This window comes from Myotis myotis, unplaced genomic scaffold (assembly GCF_014108235.1).
Source record: "Myotis myotis isolate mMyoMyo1 unplaced genomic scaffold, mMyoMyo1.p scaffold_m19_p_14, whole genome shotgun sequence".
Classification (NCBI taxonomy): domain Eukaryota; kingdom Metazoa; phylum Chordata; class Mammalia; order Chiroptera; family Vespertilionidae; genus Myotis; species Myotis myotis.
In genome coordinates this window covers 25,532,635-25,550,760 of record NW_023416318.1, presented here as the reverse complement: position 1 = coordinate 25,550,760, position 18,126 = coordinate 25,532,635, and the positions used below count along the sequence as shown (strand labels likewise).

The 18,126-nt window shown below is 44.4% G+C and overlaps 3 protein-coding genes across 16 annotated transcripts in view; 2 read left to right on the top strand and 1 right to left on the bottom strand.

Moving 5' to 3' along the window:
- PSME4 (proteasome activator subunit 4) overlaps nt 1-3,904 on the bottom strand; it is an 85,084-nt gene extending 81,180 nt beyond the window's left edge. For all 12 annotated transcript variants that reach the window (XR_004971839.1, XR_004971840.1, XM_036334569.1 and 9 more), the window contains exon 1: nt 3,650-3,904. Coding sequence is in view for 10 of the 12 variants with exons in the window: in XM_036334569.1 (XP_036190462.1) it covers nt 3,650-3,891 (242 nt within the window). In the remaining 2 variants the exon portion in view is untranslated. The remainder of the gene's footprint in view (nt 1-3,649) is intronic.
- A 7,546-nt stretch (nt 3,905-11,450) lies between these two features.
- LOC118669003 (WD repeat domain phosphoinositide-interacting protein 4-like) lies at nt 11,451-17,895 on the top strand. 2 transcript variants are annotated; one of them, XM_036334560.1, is made up of 3 exons: nt 12,213-12,284; nt 13,208-13,275; nt 16,311-17,858. In XM_036334560.1, exon 3 carries the CDS (start codon nt 16,354-16,356, stop codon nt 17,434-17,436), a length of 1,083 nt encoding a protein of 360 aa, XP_036190453.1. In that variant the 5' UTR covers nt 12,213-12,284; nt 13,208-13,275; nt 16,311-16,353; the 3' UTR covers nt 17,437-17,858. The 2 variants fall into 2 exon arrangements, with proteins under 2 accessions (XP_036190454.1, XP_036190453.1); XM_036334561.1 differs by lacking the exons at nt 12,213-12,284; nt 13,208-13,275 and adding an exon at nt 11,451-11,527 and having other exon boundaries at nt 16,311-17,895.
- ACYP2 (acylphosphatase 2) overlaps nt 12,223-18,126 on the top strand; it is a 158,573-nt gene continuing 152,669 nt past the window's right edge. Inside the window, exons 1-2 of one of the 2 annotated variants that reach the window (XM_036334565.1) lie at nt 12,223-12,284; nt 13,208-13,275. Coding sequence is in view for 1 of the 2 variants with exons in the window: in XM_036334563.1 (XP_036190456.1) it covers nt 13,253-13,275 (23 nt within the window). In the remaining variant the exon portion in view is untranslated. The remainder of the gene's footprint in view (nt 12,285-13,207; nt 13,276-18,126) is intronic. The other variant, XM_036334563.1, reaches the window with a different exon arrangement.

Genomic DNA, 18,126 nt, shown 5'->3' with positions numbered 1-18,126 from the left:
ATCCTATTCCTGTCCAGGAGGAAGACTACAGCCTGTTCTTAATAATAAAACAAGGGAGCTACAGTTTCATTAACAAATGAAATGATTTCACAGTTTAATACAGTCATTTCATTGTAAAACAGTACAGAACATTTTATTATAACAAACGAGACATCTAAATTTGCTTCATAATACACCAAGCCCACTTACTTCAGTAAAATAAAAATTCTGTGAAAGAAAGAACCAACCTTGAATGGAGTAAGCTTGTAGGAAATAGTAGCCCATTCACTAATTGTTCCTCCTTTTGCCCTTCCTTCAGGCCAATTTAAAGTGGGAGAGCTAGCTGGAAAGGCCCTTAGAGATTAGTCCAGTGATTTTTTTTCTTTTCAAACAGTATGTTTTGGTGCCCTAAGTAGACATCAGGGGTTCAATGAAGTGTTACAAAGAAAAAAATCAGTGTGGTCTTATTTGGCTTGAGGAATCCAATTCTGTGCTTAAGATTTTGCTTAAGAACACTGCTAAAGTCTGAAACACCACTAATAGTCTATACTCCCATTTTCCAAAAGAGGACTCTAAAGCTAAGAGAGATTAGGCAAGACTGAGATGATAATGTTGGTGGCAAAGCCAGGTATAGATAACCTGAGGTCTCAGGACCAGACCTCAGTGCCTCTCAGGAAAGGTCCAGAAGGGCAAGGGAGAAAAAGCAAGTTTCACGATTACCTTTCTTCAATTCCATTCTCTACATTTGGCCAATACTCTTCACTCAGTGTCCATGAAGCTATCTTTACTATCGTTCTCCAAAGACCACCAAGCTAGTTTGTGCCTCTCGTGTCGCCTCCCTTCTTAGAAAATGGCCCTGTGATATGTTATGCCACATGATCTCTCTTGAACAGGTTCTAATACTTCAAACTTTATGCAAGAAGCTGTGTCATATTACAGGACCAATTTTTTAAATACACAGAAGCAAGCTTTCTTCACAGAGATACTGAATAGACCCAGAAGTCTTGAAATGGACTCAAACAGAATTACAGTAACTACTCAAATGAGGTAAAAAGTCAAAAAAGGAGTCTGAGTGCCTCTCAAACCAGAACTCTACCCCACCCAGGCCTGTGATGGCTAGATTAGGGGTGTACACTTCTGGTCAAGGACCCACTCCCAGTGCCTCTGAACAGCACTTATATTCATCTCTTCTTTAGGAATGTGCTTGATACTTTACAAACTGCTCAGGGTCCTGGTAGTAAGATACACAATGGCTTATTTGAAGCTCTACAGGATAAACCTTTAACAAGATTTTAAACCAATCTTTTCAATCAAATCCACAAAGATTGGGCAGGCCCCAGAAAAGTACAACCTAGAAGTTCCCTTCAGATAAAAAATAACATAAAATTACAGAGCACTGTTTCTCAGGAATTATTTAATCCAAACCCCTACTTCTCTTCCAAGAATACTGAAACACATGATTAAAGTAACTTTGCACAGTCACAGAGCTAGTGGGAGAAATTAGATTTTATTTTCATTACTATTTTCCACTCTTCTACAAAGTACTAAATATGATCACTACTCAGCTATCGTCACATGTTCTGGCATCATTTAGATGTAAACTTGTGCAACACATACAAGGCTTAATAAACAAGTACAGATATAAACAGGTCACCTTAACATGACTTCGGAGAAAAAAAATTCACCCAAGATCACAACATGTCCCACCAAGTTCAAAATGTCTCATAGCGCAATCCCAAGAATCAGTTTCCAGCCACTGTCCCAAAATAAAATACTGATAGCATTTCTTGCTGGTAATTTAGATATATAAATGGTTTTAGGTTCATAGGTTATTAAGCCATGTAACTGCGATCTTGCCCTAAACACCAAGAACTGTGTCCAATGTATTTCTAGCCTTTCCTAGGCAAAAGCTACTTATACCTAAATAAGCCAAAAATAATAAAACCTTAGGTGATAATTTGCCAAGTTCAATACATGTCAGAAACCAATGCTTCACTATGCGTGTATAGGTTCTAGATTCATAAATCCAAATTAGACATGCATTCACACATTGGTATATTTATATATTGTGCGTTTAAAAGCAGTTGTTTGTGTCCCCCAAAATGGTTCTTCTCTGGCAAACCTAATCCAAGTGATTAAAGTGGGGAATTACTGGAACTGACAGAGTAACGATCTTTACTGTGTCTGAGTAACAAACAGCTAGGAGACGCACTTGAAAAATCATGTTAATTCTAAAAATGTATAAAGCATTCTTCTATTTTGACTAATAGTGGTTCTTCTCCCCGTTGTGCCCCGCCCCCCGCAAGTCTCCTATGGATCTGAACACCATAAATTTGACTCTCCAAGCAAAAGGAGAGCTGTTAACCTTGATATTTTATGGTCACTCTTTAAAAGAGCAACTTGTGTTTTATTTTTTGCTTTTTAATTAAAAAGGTAATTACTCCCACCACCACCACCATCTGAAGTGGATGTGAGAAATTTGTCAGAGACTCCCTAATAATAGCCATAATCCTGGGAGGAAATGTAAAAACTATTTCATTACAAAACCCTGAGTCATTACCCAGTTCACTCAGCAGATGTGGATAAACAGTGGGTAAGTGACATGTCTTATGTATTCAACCATTCATACCCCCAATGCATGAACATACAATGTTACCAGATTTCGGGTCCAGTGAACTAAACAAGATACAGCAAAAAAAAAATTTTTTTAAGTTTTTCTGACACAGTGAAGACGCCCATCTGGCAAATAAAGTCTCTAACCTGCCTCCCAGCAATTGTATTTTACCCGTCTTCCCCTAACGTCGGTTGCACTATAGTTCGCAGCCAGGTTATGTCAAAAACAAATGAATAAAAGTAACAAAAGAACACAACTCCCGAAACTGACTTCGGCGATCGACATCCATCTCAGCGACTCAAAATTCACACACGCCCGAAGTAGCTTCCAGGACAGCCTGAAGCTCTCCCCTCCATCCATCTCCCCAGCAGCATTTCCAAGCAGGAGCAAGAGACACCTCCCCTCCGTCCTAGGACTCACCTTTCTCCACATGAACGTCTAGGATACAGCCCAAGTGCGCGCGGAGGGCTGATTTTAAGCCCATCTTTCCCATCAAACCCACAAAGATTGAGCAGCCTCCCCCAACTCCCCCCCCCCCAAAAAAAAGTAGAACTAGAAGTCCCCTTCGGTCTCCTTCCCATTCAGAAAGTTACTAGACGCGAAGGGAGAGCTAGGAAGCGGCGGCGATCGGGGGGGAAGCAAGAACAGGAGGAACTGCTCCAGTCAAGAGCTGCTCCCCCAAGGACGAGTCCTCCTTGCACCCCGACCCACAGGAGCACAGTCCGAGGGACACCCATGGGGGAGCCGCTGATCTCCTTCCCCGGGGACCCCGCGGGTCGGAAGACAACAATCCAAACCCTCGGGGGAAAGCACAGCCAGGGAGGGCGAGGAGGGCCGGGGAGACCCGCAGAGGTCCCGTGGGAAGGGGGCGGGGAGGGGGGCCGAGCGCTTTCCCGAGCGGCTGCGGCGGCGATCGCCGGGGGACCCCCAGCTCGAGCACCGCGGAGCGGGTCCAGCCGTCGGGAGCCGGCGGACAAAGAGCCGCCCCCGCCCGCGGACGCCCCCTCCCCCCGCCAGCCCCGGCCCCGAGCCCACCCGCAGGCCCGTCGCACTTACGTAGAGAGCTTCCTGGTCCAGAAGAGGCCCCCGGGCCACAGCTCCTGCAGCTGCACGGCCCGGCCCAGGTTGCTTTTGATCTGGGCCAGCTGCAGGTCGGACTCGGCGTCCAGGCGCTCGGCGTAGGGCAGCAGCTTGTTGTAGACGATCTCCTTCTGCGGGACGAAGGACCGCGGGCCCGGCCCGGGAAGCCCGCCGGGCTCCGGGGGGTCCCCGCCGCCCTCCCGCTCCGCCGGCTCCATGAGCCGCGGGACGCCCGCCCGCCCCCTCCCCCCCGCGCCCTCCCGAGCCCCCTCCCCTCTCCGGGCTCCGCCTCCTCCGCGGCGTCGTCGCCCTCGGCCCGACCGCTCGGCCCCCTCCCCCGGCCGGCGCGCTGCTGGCCCCGCGCGCTCCCGGTTCGTTGGCGGCGGCAGCGGCCGCTCTGCTCGGCCCGCAGCGCCTCGGCTGGTGACGCTGCAGCCGCCGGCCCGGAGGTTCCGGACGGGCCGCAAGTCACTTCCGGGGCGGGGCGACGGCGTCGGAGGGGGCGGCGGCGGCTGGGCGGGAGCCGGGGGGCCGCGCCTTCCTCCCGTGCGCCCGGCTCGGAGCCCCCCTCCCTCGGGCTTCACCGGCCGAGCGCCTGGCCGCCCCACCGGAAACACGAGGCCGAGTTCCAAGCCATTGTCCTGTGGGGCCGGGCCTGCGCGCGCCCTCCCGCGGCCGCCTCCCCGGAGCCGCGGTCACCCACGTGATACTCGTAGGTGTGTTTTTTGTTTTTCTGCTTTTACTCTGACCCCTTGAAGTCCTCTCTTCACCACCCTCATTCCAAAGAAGGGACTAGTAATCATTCAGCAGAGAGGGGTTGGACTGTGTGTGTGCCAGGCGCTTCTTTTTGACCTTTAGGAGGGAACTAAAGAGCTCCAGGTGTGTGCCCTCCAGGGCTTTAGCCCGGCAGAGCCATAGCCTAGCCCTCGGCCCTAGGGAATAAGCAATTACAACACAACACTGTAATTGCTAGATAAGTACGGGATGCCTCCGGAGCACCTAAAGAGGTGTTCACACTTGGGGCGGGGGTGGGGGGGATTTGGGAGTGTCAGGTCCGTTACTAGAGCGAATACACACGCTGAGTGGCCAGATGATTATGACCACCTGACGTTTGTAGGCAAATTAGCTATAATTTCGTGCTGAAGTTGCTAGAGGGCCAGACGATTATGAATAGGGAAGCAGGTTGTTTACCATGACAGAAGTGATTTTTTTTCTGAAGATATGGGTAAACAATGCGATTTAACAGCCTTTGAATGTGGGATATATATATATATATATATATATATATATATATACACACACATACTGAGTGGCCAGATTATTATGACCACCTGACGTTTGTAGGCAAATTAGCCATACACTGCATCGTATGGGATATGGAAGCCGAAGGCCTGTTCGAACACCTTTGCTGTCTGCAGTTACCAAGATAAAACGTCTCCAATTTGCACAGGAACACAAGGATTGGACAATCGAGCATTGGAAAAAAGTCATGTGGTCCGAGGAAGCACGTTTCCAGTTGCATCATGCAGATGGCAGAGGGAAAAGTTGGCAGAAACAGCATGAAAGCATGCACCCCACATGCATGAGTACAACCCTTCAAGCTGGTGGGGGCAGTGTTATGGTTTGGGGCATGTTTTCCTGGCATGATTTGGGCCCTTTAATTCGTGTGGAACAACATCTGACTAGCACAACATACCTAAGTATCATCGCTGATCAAGTTCATCCTATCATGTTGATGGCGTATCCCAAAGGAGATGTCTTCTTCCAACAAGACAATGCGCCATGCCTTGGTGCTCATATTGTGCGGGAGTGGTTTCAAGAACATGAGGGAGACTTTACCTTGCTTAGGTGGCCCCGACAATCACCAGATTTCAATCCAATTGAGCATTTGTGGGATGAAGTTAAAAGCCATCAGGCAGCTGGTTCCACAACCATCAAATCTCACAGAACTGGACAGTGCTATTCATCAGGCATGGTGTCAGATTCCTCACATCACCTTTCAACATCTCGTGGAGTCAATGCCAAGAAGAATTGCCGCAGTATTGAAGGCAGAAGGTGGCTCAATGAAATACTGATGGGGTGGTCATAATAATCTGGCCACTCAGTATATATATATATATATATATATATATATATATATATATATACACACACACATATACACACACACACACACACACACACACACACATATATCCCACATTCAAAGGCTGTTAAAGTATCTTTCACCTGAGGGGACATCTCTGTGGCCTCAAGTATGCATTCGCTCTAGGAATTCAAAGAAGTCCAGAGTGGCTGAAGATTGACTGCAAGAATTGAGACCGCAGAGGAAATGTTAGGGATTTTTTTAGAGCGTTATCCTACAGGTGACAAGAAAGTCTGCAAGATTTTAGTCATAGGGGTGGTATGATGTCATTTACATTTTTTGAGCAATCACTCTGCTTTGAATGAGAATGATTTAGAACAGACGAGGTTGGGTACCAGAGGATCCCTTAAGATGTGACACGATGGCCTGGATGTCAGTTGAAATGATTTGAGAGCCATTTCAGCAAGTAGAAAGGCCTGGGCTTGATAGCTGTTTGTAAGAGTGAGGTAGAGGGAAGAGACAGGATGTGTCCGAGTTGTGGTTTGGGAAGCCAGGTAAATAGTGAAGCCTTTCCCTGAGATAGAGGACACCGCAGAAATAGCTTTGGAGGCAGAATGCCTACGGGATGGCTAAGTATTTTGACATAATGGATGAGGAAGGTGATCTAAACTGGGATATAGATTAGCATATACATGGATTGGAAGGAATGAGATATATTGTTAAAGGATAAACTGAGCCAATTAAAATTTTGAAGAGTTTATTCTGAGCAACAATTTTTAAACGTTTTTATTAATTGATTTGAGAGAGAGAGAAAGAGAGAGGAAGGGGCGAGAGATAGAAAAACATGGATTTGTTGTGTTGCTCCATTTATGTATGCATTCATTCGTTGATTCTTATATGTGCCCTCGCCAGGGATTGAACACACAACCTTAGTGTTTGGGACAATGCTCTAACCAACTGAGCTACCCCACTAGGGTCTATCTGAGCAACCATTGATTCCAGTTGGGCAGTGCCAAACCTGGAGTGATTAAGGGTGCTCCACTGACATGAGCCAGGGGAAAGGCTTATACAGTAGAGAAGGTGTTGAAGCCAATAAAAGGAACTATTTGATTGGCTATGGCTTCAAGCCTTGTGAGTTGATTGTGATTGTCCTTGGCATTTAGATTTCATAACCTTGAGGCACACCTAGATTTTGGTTTGCTTAAGTAGGCTGCCAAAGCATTAGTGCCACCTCAGTCTAATGATCTCCATGTTTAATTAATTTAACAGCATGAAAAGAATAGGGTCTTTGACCAAACTCTGAGGAACTCAGGGTTTGAGAGAGAGAAAGGAGAGAGACCACAGAGAATGCTCAAGAAGCAGTGGGAGAGGGAGGAGGAGGTCTAGGAAAATGGCATTCTTGTAAACAGTGTTTCAGATGGAAGAAGTGATTAACCCCACAAAAGGTCCTAATGGGTCAAATGGAGTGAGAACTGAGAGGGTTCCTCGGAATTACTGATAAAGCAGCTAAGCCCAGCCAATATAGCTCAGAGACTGAGCTTTGATCTATGAACCAATAAGTCACGGTTCAATTCCTGGTCAGGGCACATGCCCGGATTGTGGGCTCAATGCCCAGGTGTGGGCTCAATCCTCAGTTGCGTGCAGGAGGCAGCTGATCAATGATTCTCTCTCATCATAGATGTTTCTATCTTTCCCTCTCCCTTTCTCTCTGAAATCAATAAAAATATATTTATTTTTTTTAAAAAGAATAGTTTCAGTGGAGTGTAGGAATGGAAACCAGATTACAATGACAATGGAAAAATGGAAGTAAACAAATAGAGACAGCAAATGTGGACTGTGTTTTTAAAAAACTTTGGGTGAGCCTGGCTGCTGTGGTTCAGTGGTAAACGTTGACCCAGGAACCAAGAGGTAACTGGTTTGATTCCAGGTTTTGGGCTAGATCCTCAGTAGGGACGTGCAGGAGGCAATGGATCGATGATGTTTCTCTCTCATTGATGTTTCTACCTCTCAATCCCTCTCCCTTCCTCTCTCTAAAAATCAATAAAATATTAAAAAAAAAAAAAAAGCTTTGAGAAGAACAAGAGAGAGAAAAGGAGTTAGCTGAAATAAAAGGAGGAAATTTTGAAGGTGGGATATATTTAAATGTTTAAATATTGACTAGAATTAGCCAGTGGAGAGAGGCTGAAGATAGGTGAGTGAAGATGACAGAGAATGGAAGAGAATGTGGAGTCTGGCCCTGAGCAGTTTCCAGATTACTTCCAGAGCCAGAGGAGAAAAGCAAGGGAGGGAGGTGCACATGCAGAAAGGTTTGCAGATTTGGTAGCTGGAAGTTGGAGAAGTTCTTTCCAAAGGTTCCTGTTTTTGGTGTGTGTTTGTGTGTGTGTTTTGGGGGGTTTTATTGTTGTTTTGTTGTATTTTGTTTTCTGTGAAGCAAGAGAAGGAGAATAGGTAGGAGATTTGAGGAGATTGAGGGAGGTTTAGAGTAGTCTCAAAACTCAGAAAACGAATTAGAGAAACAGAATTGCTTGACACTGAAGGTCGGAAGTATAATACGCCATCATCTGTCTGCACAATATAGTGATTTTCTCCAATAATGTTTAGCAGCCCAGGCTGTGTACCTACAGGCTGGTATGATAGAATGACAAAGGAGTAAGGGAATGTTATGTCTGTTGGTGGTGGTGAAGGTGTGGTGTTAGTTACCATTGGCTGAGCACTTCTCTCAGCCAGTGCTTTACCTACATGACCTCATTGGATTTTCTTCTCTAAATAGAGATAATTGAGTTGAGAATATTTGAAAGGGAGTGGTTAACATTCTTCTACCCCTTTAAGTTATTCTGGCTGGTCTAATAATCAAGTTGATATGAGAAAGATTAACAGGAGGAAATGACCACATTTTTATGTATGTACTTATGGGATTCCATAAGAATGTGGGACCCAAAGACAAATTGGGCAGCTGAGAGGGAGAGGGGGTTCAGGGGGGTTGGGCTTGTGGTTTGAGGCCTCAAAGGAGAAGGCAATTCCCATGGAGGTGAAAAAGCAAATGTTTGGTAAACAACTGTTTATTGGACCATCTTTAACAAGGAGACACTGAGAGGACTTTGGTTAAAGACTTAGCTAGGTTCTTTCCTGTCTATCAATCACACTTAATTCAGATTAAACTATAGTTATCTATAATAATATCTCTCTTCCTGGAGCAGGTCCTCTACTAAATTTTTTTAGGTAGTTAGGGGGGAAGGTCAAAGATTCTTCTGGAGTCTTTTGGATCTTAAAAAATCAATACACCAAAAAAGTGTATTGTGTGGCAAACTGTTTCTCACAAAGTTAAAGTGAAGAGAGAATAGGGCAGAATAAGCAGAGAGTTTAGAAGTCAAGGTACTCAGATCCTGATGCAGTACAAGGATTATCCTGAACATGGGATCTGGAGGAACAGGAATGTTTGGATTTACTATTTCAAAGAAGCAGTTCCAGGTGATGCCAAGTTTCCTGGGATTGGATGTCTGTACTGGCAAAGAATAAAGAATTCTTGGAGTCCAGCTGGTGTGGCCTAATGGTTAAGCATCGACCTATGAACTGGGAGGTCATGGATCGATTCCAGGTCAGAGCACATGCCCAGGTTGTGGGCTCGATCCCCAGGTAGGGGGCATGCAGGAGGCAGCTGATCAATGATTCTCTCTCATTGATGTTTCCATCTGTTCCTCTTCCTTCCTCTCTGAAATCAATAAAAATATATTTAAAAAAAAAAGAATTATTGGAGCAAAAGAGATGAAGTCTCTTTCTGTTATTCTTGTTAAGTTTAATAGAAAATACTATTGAAACCCCTTGAAGTGAGAAGGTTGGGAGACCTTAAGTTTCTCTGGGTGACGTAGTCTTCTCATCCCTGAAGACAATAATCCAAAATCTGAGGTCAGTTTTCTCCCCAGACCAACTTCCAAGCTTTTTGTTTCTAGTAGAGCTCAGAATACTCTGCCAACAATAACAGCCCATTACTCTTTCACTCAGACCCTGAGGGAGACATTGGCTTCTTATCGGACCCCTGAAGGAGCCGACTGTAATCACCCTTCTTAGAAGACCCAGAACATACAATATCCCTGCATGGAAAATATTGGTGGAGGAATTGGCAGGGATAGTTATCAATCAAATATTTATCTTTGATGTACTTACTGGCCCACTACTTGATAATTCACTTCTTAACAGTGAACAAAAGAATAGATGGTTAGTTTCATGCCTTCTCCTGCCTTGCTTTTTTTCTATATCTGATGTATTTAGGCCTGGGGATATATTGGCAAGTGAATGAATCTCTGTTGCCAGAGCATAATCTTTAAAAATGAGTCATTTTAGTATAATCAAATATCCAAACTCTTGCTGTTACAGTTATTAAAAGACACCAGAATATTGGACCTGAGAAATGAGGACTTTTTCTAGTCCCTGTATGATTTTTAAGTTTTGAATATGTCATCCAAAAATCCTTTTTATCCAGTCATACTATCCACTTCACTTCATTTGCACTAAAGTTCAAATATGGAGTTCAGTTTTCTACTAAAGGAATGGATTTTTCTCTTATTATTTTACAGTTTTTCTTTTTGTTAGGCGTTTTGCCATTTTACTACAGTGTAACTTCATGTGGGCTTTTTATTAATCTTGCAAGGGATTTGTGTTTCTTAAAAGATTCAAATCCTTTATTAGTCTACAAAATTTTCATCTATTTTCACAACTTTTTTTGTTCTCTCCTTATAGACTTCCTATTAGATATCTGTATCTTTACATTCTGATCTCCATTATTTCTTACACTTCTCAAATCTTTGTCGCTCTACCTCATTCACAATAACTTTATCAGACCTGTTTCTGGTTCTGAGAATTTTTTGTTCATCTGTATCTGATCTGTTGTTAAATCCCTAATTCTCCACAGTCTGTATATATTAATTTACAGACCCACAAGAAGGGTCTGTAAAATATCAAATCCCTAGTTCTTCACCGTGAAATATATATCCATTAATTCTGTAAACATGTATTAACTGCCTTCTGAGTGCCAAGTGTGAGATCATAAAATGAATGACACAGTACTTGTCCACAAGGAGTTCACTGTGGATTGACAAACAAGTAAACAGATAAAATTGTAACAAATGTCAGTTGGAATCTTCTTAAGATCTCTAGATGAAACTACTGCAGATCCTCAATGTCCTTTAGTCATAATGTTGATAAGATACCATAGGAACTTAACTCTTGTTTATATCAGTTAGCCATATGATGAAATTGTGTGTGTTTTTTTATATTGGTTCGCTTAAAGGCACAACCTGTTGATGACATTAACTGAGGACTGACTATAATTCAAACTCCCTTACCCAGATGGAAATACTGAATGCCTCATCCAATAATTCTGTTAATTTTGGAGGATGGGGGCTTATGTTTCCATAGTCACTCTCAGCTCTAAACTTCAGCTTCTGCTAAACTAGTTCTGTTGAGTCATCATCTTACCATGAGGCTTCTGTTGTCCCTGTTTTAGTAATGCTTTCATCTAAACATGGAGCTGGCATTTCCCCCCTTAATTTAACAATTTTCATACCACAAACCATTCACACAAAGGTTTCTGTGTGTTTGTAAATAAAATATAGACAGGTTCAGGTGAGAAGAGATTTGTATGCTAAAAATACGCACAATTTAAAATTTAACATGAAATATTTCTTTTCCTAAAAGATCCATTTTGGTCTAATTCCTGGTATGGAGCTCTCTGTCTAGTGGAGCAGGCAGACATCAAACAACTCATCCTACAGGTATTTAATTATAATTTCATTAAATCCTTTAATAGGAAGAAGAGGGCTCTGATTGTGTAGAACAGGGGGGCCTAGAAAGACTTTTTTGAGGAAGTAGCATTTGGTGAATGAAGGGTTCAGAAGGAGAATTAGAAACGAACCAGCTAGGAAAACAGTACGAGGGCAAGTTTGACGTGGCGGAAGAACTTGGCTCATTTGCGAGCCCTGAAAAGATCTGTGTGCTCAGGGAGGGAAGGGAAAGGGGGCGATAAGGCTGAGAAGGTAAACAGAGTTAAATCATACAGTGCCTTGTAAATTGGGTTAAGAATTTTAGATTTTTATTCCCAGAGCTATTTCAGTTATATGAATACAGTGCTATGGGCAGTCACCAGACATTTGGGGGAAGCTGAGCAGTGTCATTAGGGTCCTGAAGTCAGGTGGATACGTATACCCCAGGCAGAGGTATTAGTATGTAGAAAGCCCTGGCGTTTTCAGCAGGCCTGGGTAGGCTAGGTAGCCATGACTACTGTGTGGTGGGAGCACAGAAAGTGTGGATAATGGCAAGAGAAGAGACAAGGAAAGCTGAGACCAGATTCCAACTAATCGTGCATGCCTTCCCCAGGTGTTTGTGGTTTATCCTGTAAGCACTGAGCAGGGGCATCACACGAGGAGCCTTGTCATTTACAAAGATAACTCTGAACGTCATTGTCATTGTCATAACAAAAATAACCAGTACATTGAAGAGAGAGCCAGTGGTGAACAGTGAGGTGCTTTAGAGGTAAGTGACGAAGGTTAAAAATATGCCTTGGCAGTTTGCAGTTAGGAACTAGCGCTAATTCAAACTTGACCCCAAAATGGAGTGAGGAAATTTTAGACTAATCCTTTTTGAACATAAACGGAAAAATCTTACCAAACAAAGAAACAAACAACCACAGTACAAGATCCTAAGTGAAAATTTAAGTACCAGTAGGCATTTGGATTTCAGTTTCTAGAGTTAGTGGAAATATAAATTTGGAAGTTGTCAGCATATAGATGATATTATATTTAATGTTAAGGGTCTAAATTAGATCACCTGAAAAAGAGGATAGAGAAGAGAAGACAGTAAAACCTTGAGGCCTCCAAGTGGGACAGAGCAGGACAAACAACAAAGGAGCAAGAGAAAAGGAAAACCAGGGCAGGTTAGTGCTCTCTGTTCGGATATGGATATTCTCTGTGAGGCTCACTGGACTCAGCATGTAATTGTACTCCCAGCTAAGATCGATCACAGTGATGTAGTAAGCACACGGCTCTGGGCTAGAAGGGGAAAACAGTGCTGGAGTCTGGAGGAATCCCGGGCAGCTTCCTTATGTCCTCTTCCTCCCATGAGGGGCCATGCAGAGCATGCTCTTCCCCCAGCGACATGTTTATGATGTTTCTGCTGCGGGCAGCCCGTTAGAGACACGGCGCCCAAGATTGTTTCCTGGGGTCTGATCATGTAGGCACCCTCTGCCTGCAAAAGTCCAGGTTCCCAGAAGGAAAGCAGGTGTTGAGCATGAACCACACTGTTTATACCGTCTAGCTAGGCACAGTGAGCCATTGTTCTATTAGAACCATGGGAACACTGCTGAAAATCAGGTTCCCAAATGCTAGCTCAGGGCCAGTGTTGGAAGCTCCTTGGAAGGATAACCATCTCAGGCCTGCTGTCTTAACTATTCTACGCAGAGTGGCAGCGCGGAAGCTGAGTGGAGAGCGGGTCCAGGGAGAGAAATGCTGCTGAAGAATCAAGTAAGGTAAGGACCACGGTGGCCAATGGATTGGGACTATACAGGTTGGGGCAAAAGGAGATTTACAGTTGTTCATATGGAAAATAATAAAATAATTAATAAATAATAACAAGAATAAACTGTGTTTTGCATACTCACAACTGTAAACTTACTTTTGCCTTACCCTGTAGAGATCATTGTTGACCTTGGCAGGCACAATTTCAGATGCATGGCAGGGTAAGGAAACTGGTTGGGGAGGATTCAAGAGTGACTTGGTGCCCTGACTGGTGTAGCTCAGTTGGTTGGAGCAACATCCCATGCACCTAAATGTTGCTGGTTCGATTCCCAGTCAGGGCACATGCCTAGGTTGCAGGTTCCATACCCAGTGGGGACTCATACGGGAGGCAATGGATTGAAGTTTCTCTCATACACTTCACTCTCTCTCCCTCCCCCCCTCCTTTCCCCCCTCCCCGTTCCCCTCTTTCTAAAATCAGTAAAAACATATCTTCCAGTGAGGATTTTTTAAAAAAATGTGACTTGGTGAGGGAGTATAGAGCATGTATAGAGAGGATATTTCAAGAAGTTTTCTATGAGAGGAAGCAAAAAAGAGAATGTAGCTTAAAGATATTATAACTCAAGAAAACTTTTTTTTTTAATAGATGAGAGATGCTAACACGTGTTTGTTTGGGATCAAAATAATTTATTAGCCCAGCTGTTGTGGCTCAGTGGTTAAGCATCAACCTATGAAACACGAAGTCATGGTTTGATTCCCAGTTAGGGCACATGCCCAGGTTGCAGGCTCAATCCTCATTGTGGAGCATGCAGGAAGCAATGGATCAATAATTCTCTCCCATCATTGATGTTTCTATCTCTCCCTCTCCTTTCCTCTATGAAATCGATAAAAATATAATAAAAATAAAAAAGAATGATTTATTAGGAAGGGAGAGATAATGACGTGGAGAAAGAGGAATTGGATTCAGAGAAGGAATAAAATTATGGGAGAAGAGACGCTCCCTTCATTGAAAGGGAGGGAAGAAGGAAAAAAATGTACAGAGCAGATAGAATTATAGATTTGGGAATGGGATGATGAGCAACTTGTGATGGCTTCTGTTTCATCAGGGAAGTATGAGGCAGTGTCCTCAGTTGAGAGTAGAGGGTTGTGAAAAAGATATGAAAGGTGTGAGGAAAAAGTAGAAAATTGGGAATCTGTAGAATAAGGAGGAAAATAATTTGTGATAGCAAGTGTGTAAAATAGAAAACTGGCAGGGGAGAGGTCATGCTAGGCAGGGGTTAAGGACTGAGAGCAACAATTTGAATTTATAGTATTGAAATGTTTCAAGGAAACTGTTGTATTGGGTAGCAGTTAAAAATAGGAATGAAATGATTAGGCATTTAACCAAATAGTTACATATTAGCTCAAAGCTACTTCAGTGTAACAATTTCATTCCCACTGTTACTCTTACCCCTGAACAACTGAAACTCAGTGGCCAATTACTCTCCCCCAGCCTAATGCACACACAAAACATACTCTAACATTGCACTCTAACTTCCCCCACCAAACAAAACAGGAAGAGTGGTTATGTTTAGCTGATAGTGTTAGTCTGTCATCTAGTGTTTCCATTAAATTCTGAATATCGAGTTGGTGTATTTTGAGACAGTTCTTTTTACATTCATATCTATTTTTTCAACCCTGCCATGACAGGAGCATCTTTCCATTGTCACAGAAGTGTCTCATGAACACAGACATAAAGTCTATTTCAGAGAAGGTCCAGGGATCTTTGCTATCTGAAGACGTAGTTCTTGTGTCTATACTGCCGCTCATATTTGCTGAACCCCACCTGCTGTACTTGTCTCAGAAAACTGCTCGGCTCCTCCCACTTATCCCATTATTACTTTCAGTTGTGAGATGAAAACGTTCTCTTTGAAATAAATTGGTTTCTCTAAATAAAAATAATGTCAAATAGCTACTTTCATCTTGTACTTAGTCTCAAGTTAAATCAGAGAAAAGATTTCGGGATGCAGAAATCTCATTCAAATCTGCAGTGTAACCTTGGTATTGTTCTCAATCCAAAAATCACTATTATCACATTTCTTAGTTTTCTGGCCCATGAAATAAAATTAGAAATGCCTTTATTAGACACATTTAATTCAGGCTATCAGTTTAATTTTTACTTGAATAATGTGTAACTTTTCATATTTCCAAAGTTCCCCCCCCCACCCCAGTAGTTGGGGAGTGTGATAGGACACCTATGAGAGGTAAAGGGGGAGGAAGGAGGATTAATTAGGGAAGGCTCTACAGACCCCGATGCTGACCTGCCACCTGTGGAAGGAAAGGGAGGAAACAGGATTGGACAGGGAAAGCCTCAGACCCTGATGGAGATCTAGGAAAGTCGGAGCCAGTGGGAAGCTCCGGGGCAAAGGCTGCCTGGTAGAGAAGTCCTACACTGGCCAGAAATGGTTAGACCCTAGTCGCATCGCCATGCTCAGTCACAGGCAGGCTTCCCGGGAAGATGGTGACCGCAGCTTGAATGCTGCTGTGGTAGGACCCGAAGGTGCTGGGCTGGAGGCCACTATTAGCTGACCACGTTCTTCCAGCTGAAGGGCCATCCAAGCCACGCGTCCTCACACCTGCTACATCAGCTCTGCCACTGTTGCTAATGTCACTCTCCCCAAGCAGTTCAGTTTTGCAGCTCACACGTTCAGATTATGGATTGTTGGAGACAGTCTCCTAACTCTTCTCCTTCTGGCCTTTATAGGAGATCTTTTAATCTCCTAAATGATCACTTTATCCTGTCAGTCCTTTGCTCAAAAATATTTATTCAGTGTCTCCCTTTTAAAACAATCCACAAAATAATGCCCAGACACTCTAACCTGGTACTCAAGGCTAACATAAGACTGGCCCACCTTACTGTTCTGTTTTTATCTAACTTTGTGTTCTCTTGTCAATCCATGTGGAACCTACCTCAACATTTCATTTATATTTACATATTTTTTGTTGCTCACACAATGCTTCCTATTGTACTTATCACATCATTTTCCCTTTCTACCTATCAAAAACCCAGCCCAGCCTATCCCCATTTGTATCCAGGGAAGCAATCCTGAATCATGACTCAGCAACCACTTCGAAGGGTGACCAGCCTGCGTTTCAACCAAGACCAAAGCTGCTTTTGCTGTGCCATGCAGACAGGTGTACACATCTACAACGTGGAACCATTGATGGAGAAGGGACACCTGGACCATGAGCAGGTGGGCAGCATGGGCCTGGTGGAAATGCTGTACCGCTCCAACCTGCTGGCCCTGGTGGGTGGTGGTAGCAGCCCCAAGTTCTCAGAGATCTCAGTGCTGATCTGGGATGATGCCCGGGAGGGCAAGGACTCCAAGGACAAGCTGGTGCTGGAGTTCACCTTCACCAAGGCAGTGCTGGCTGTGCGCATGCGCCATGACAAAATTGTGATTGTGCTGAGAAACCGCATCTATGTGTACTCCTTCCCTGACAATCCCCGGAAGCTGTTTGAGTTCGACACCTGGGACAACCCAAAGGGGCTCTGTGACCTCTGCCCCAGCCTGGAGAAACAGCTCCTAGTGTTCCCAGGACACAAGTGTGGGAGTCTGCAACTTGTGGACCTGGCAAGCACAAAGCCAGGCACTTCATCTGCGCCATTTACCATCAATGCACATCAGAGCGACGTGGCCTGTGTGTCCCTGAACCAGCCAGGCACCGTAGTGGCCTCAGCCTCCCAGAAGGGCACCCTTATTCGCCTTTTTGACACACAGTCCAAGGAAAAACTGGTGGAACTACGCCGAGGCACTGATCCTGCCACCCTCTACTGCATCAACTTCAGCCATGACTCTTCCTTCCTGTGCGCTTCCAGTGATAAGGGCACGGTCCATATCTTTGCCCTCAAGGATACCCGCCTCAACCGCCGCTCTGCGCTAGCTCGAGTGGGCAAAGTCGGGGCTATGATTGGACAATACGTGGACTCTCAGTGGAGCCTGGCGAGTTTCACAGTGCCTGCTGAGTCGGCCTGCATCTGCGCCTTCGGTCGCAACACTTCTAAGAATGTCAACTCTGTCATCGCCATCTGTGTAGATGGGACCTTCCACAAATACGTCTTCACTCCTGATGGAAACTGCAACAGAGAGGCCTTCGATGTATACCTTGACATCTGTGACGATGATGACTTTTAAGGACCCCATGGGTTGTGCTAGGGACCTGCAGTGGCAAAGTGCAGAGCATTTATGGGAGTGGGAGTGCTGAAAGCCACCAGCCAGCAAGCACTGATGGCGCAGGTGCACACTTTCCACTCCTCAGAGCAATGCCTAAACAGCTCATTTCTCCCAAGTACTTCTTGTGTCCTTAAGGACTGTGTGCCCACAGGGCCAGCCCAGGGACCCAGCGGGGCAGCAGATGCCCTGGGGCTCCCAACCTGGAGAAGAGTACTAGGGCCCCAGAGGAAGTGCCCTAATCCAACCTGTGGGGATAAAAAAATTTCCCAGAAAGAGACAATCTCTGATATGATGAATTTGAATAAAAATTAATAGTGAAAAACCCCCCAAAAACAAACAAACAAGAAAACAACCCAGCCCAGCTCAGCCAGCGTGGCTTAGTTGGTTGAGCGAAGACCTATGAACTAGGTCATGGTTCGATTCCAGGTCAGGGCATATGCCCAGGTTGTGGGCTCAACCCCCAGTGTGGAGCATGCAGGAGGCAGCCAATCAATGATTCTCTCATCATTGGTGTTTCTGTCTCTCGCTCCCTCTCCCTTCCTCTCTGAAGTCAATAGAAAACAAAACAAAACAAAACAAAACAAAACAAAACAAAAAACCAGCCCATCTTTAAGGTCCAGTTTACATTCCCTATCTTACAGAAAGCAGTGT

Excerpts from the sequence above, each read along its gene's own strand:
- LOC118669003 (XM_036334561.1), top strand. The coding sequence starts at position 16,354 with ATGACTCAGCAACCACTTCGAAGGGTGACCAGCCTGCGTTTCAACCAA.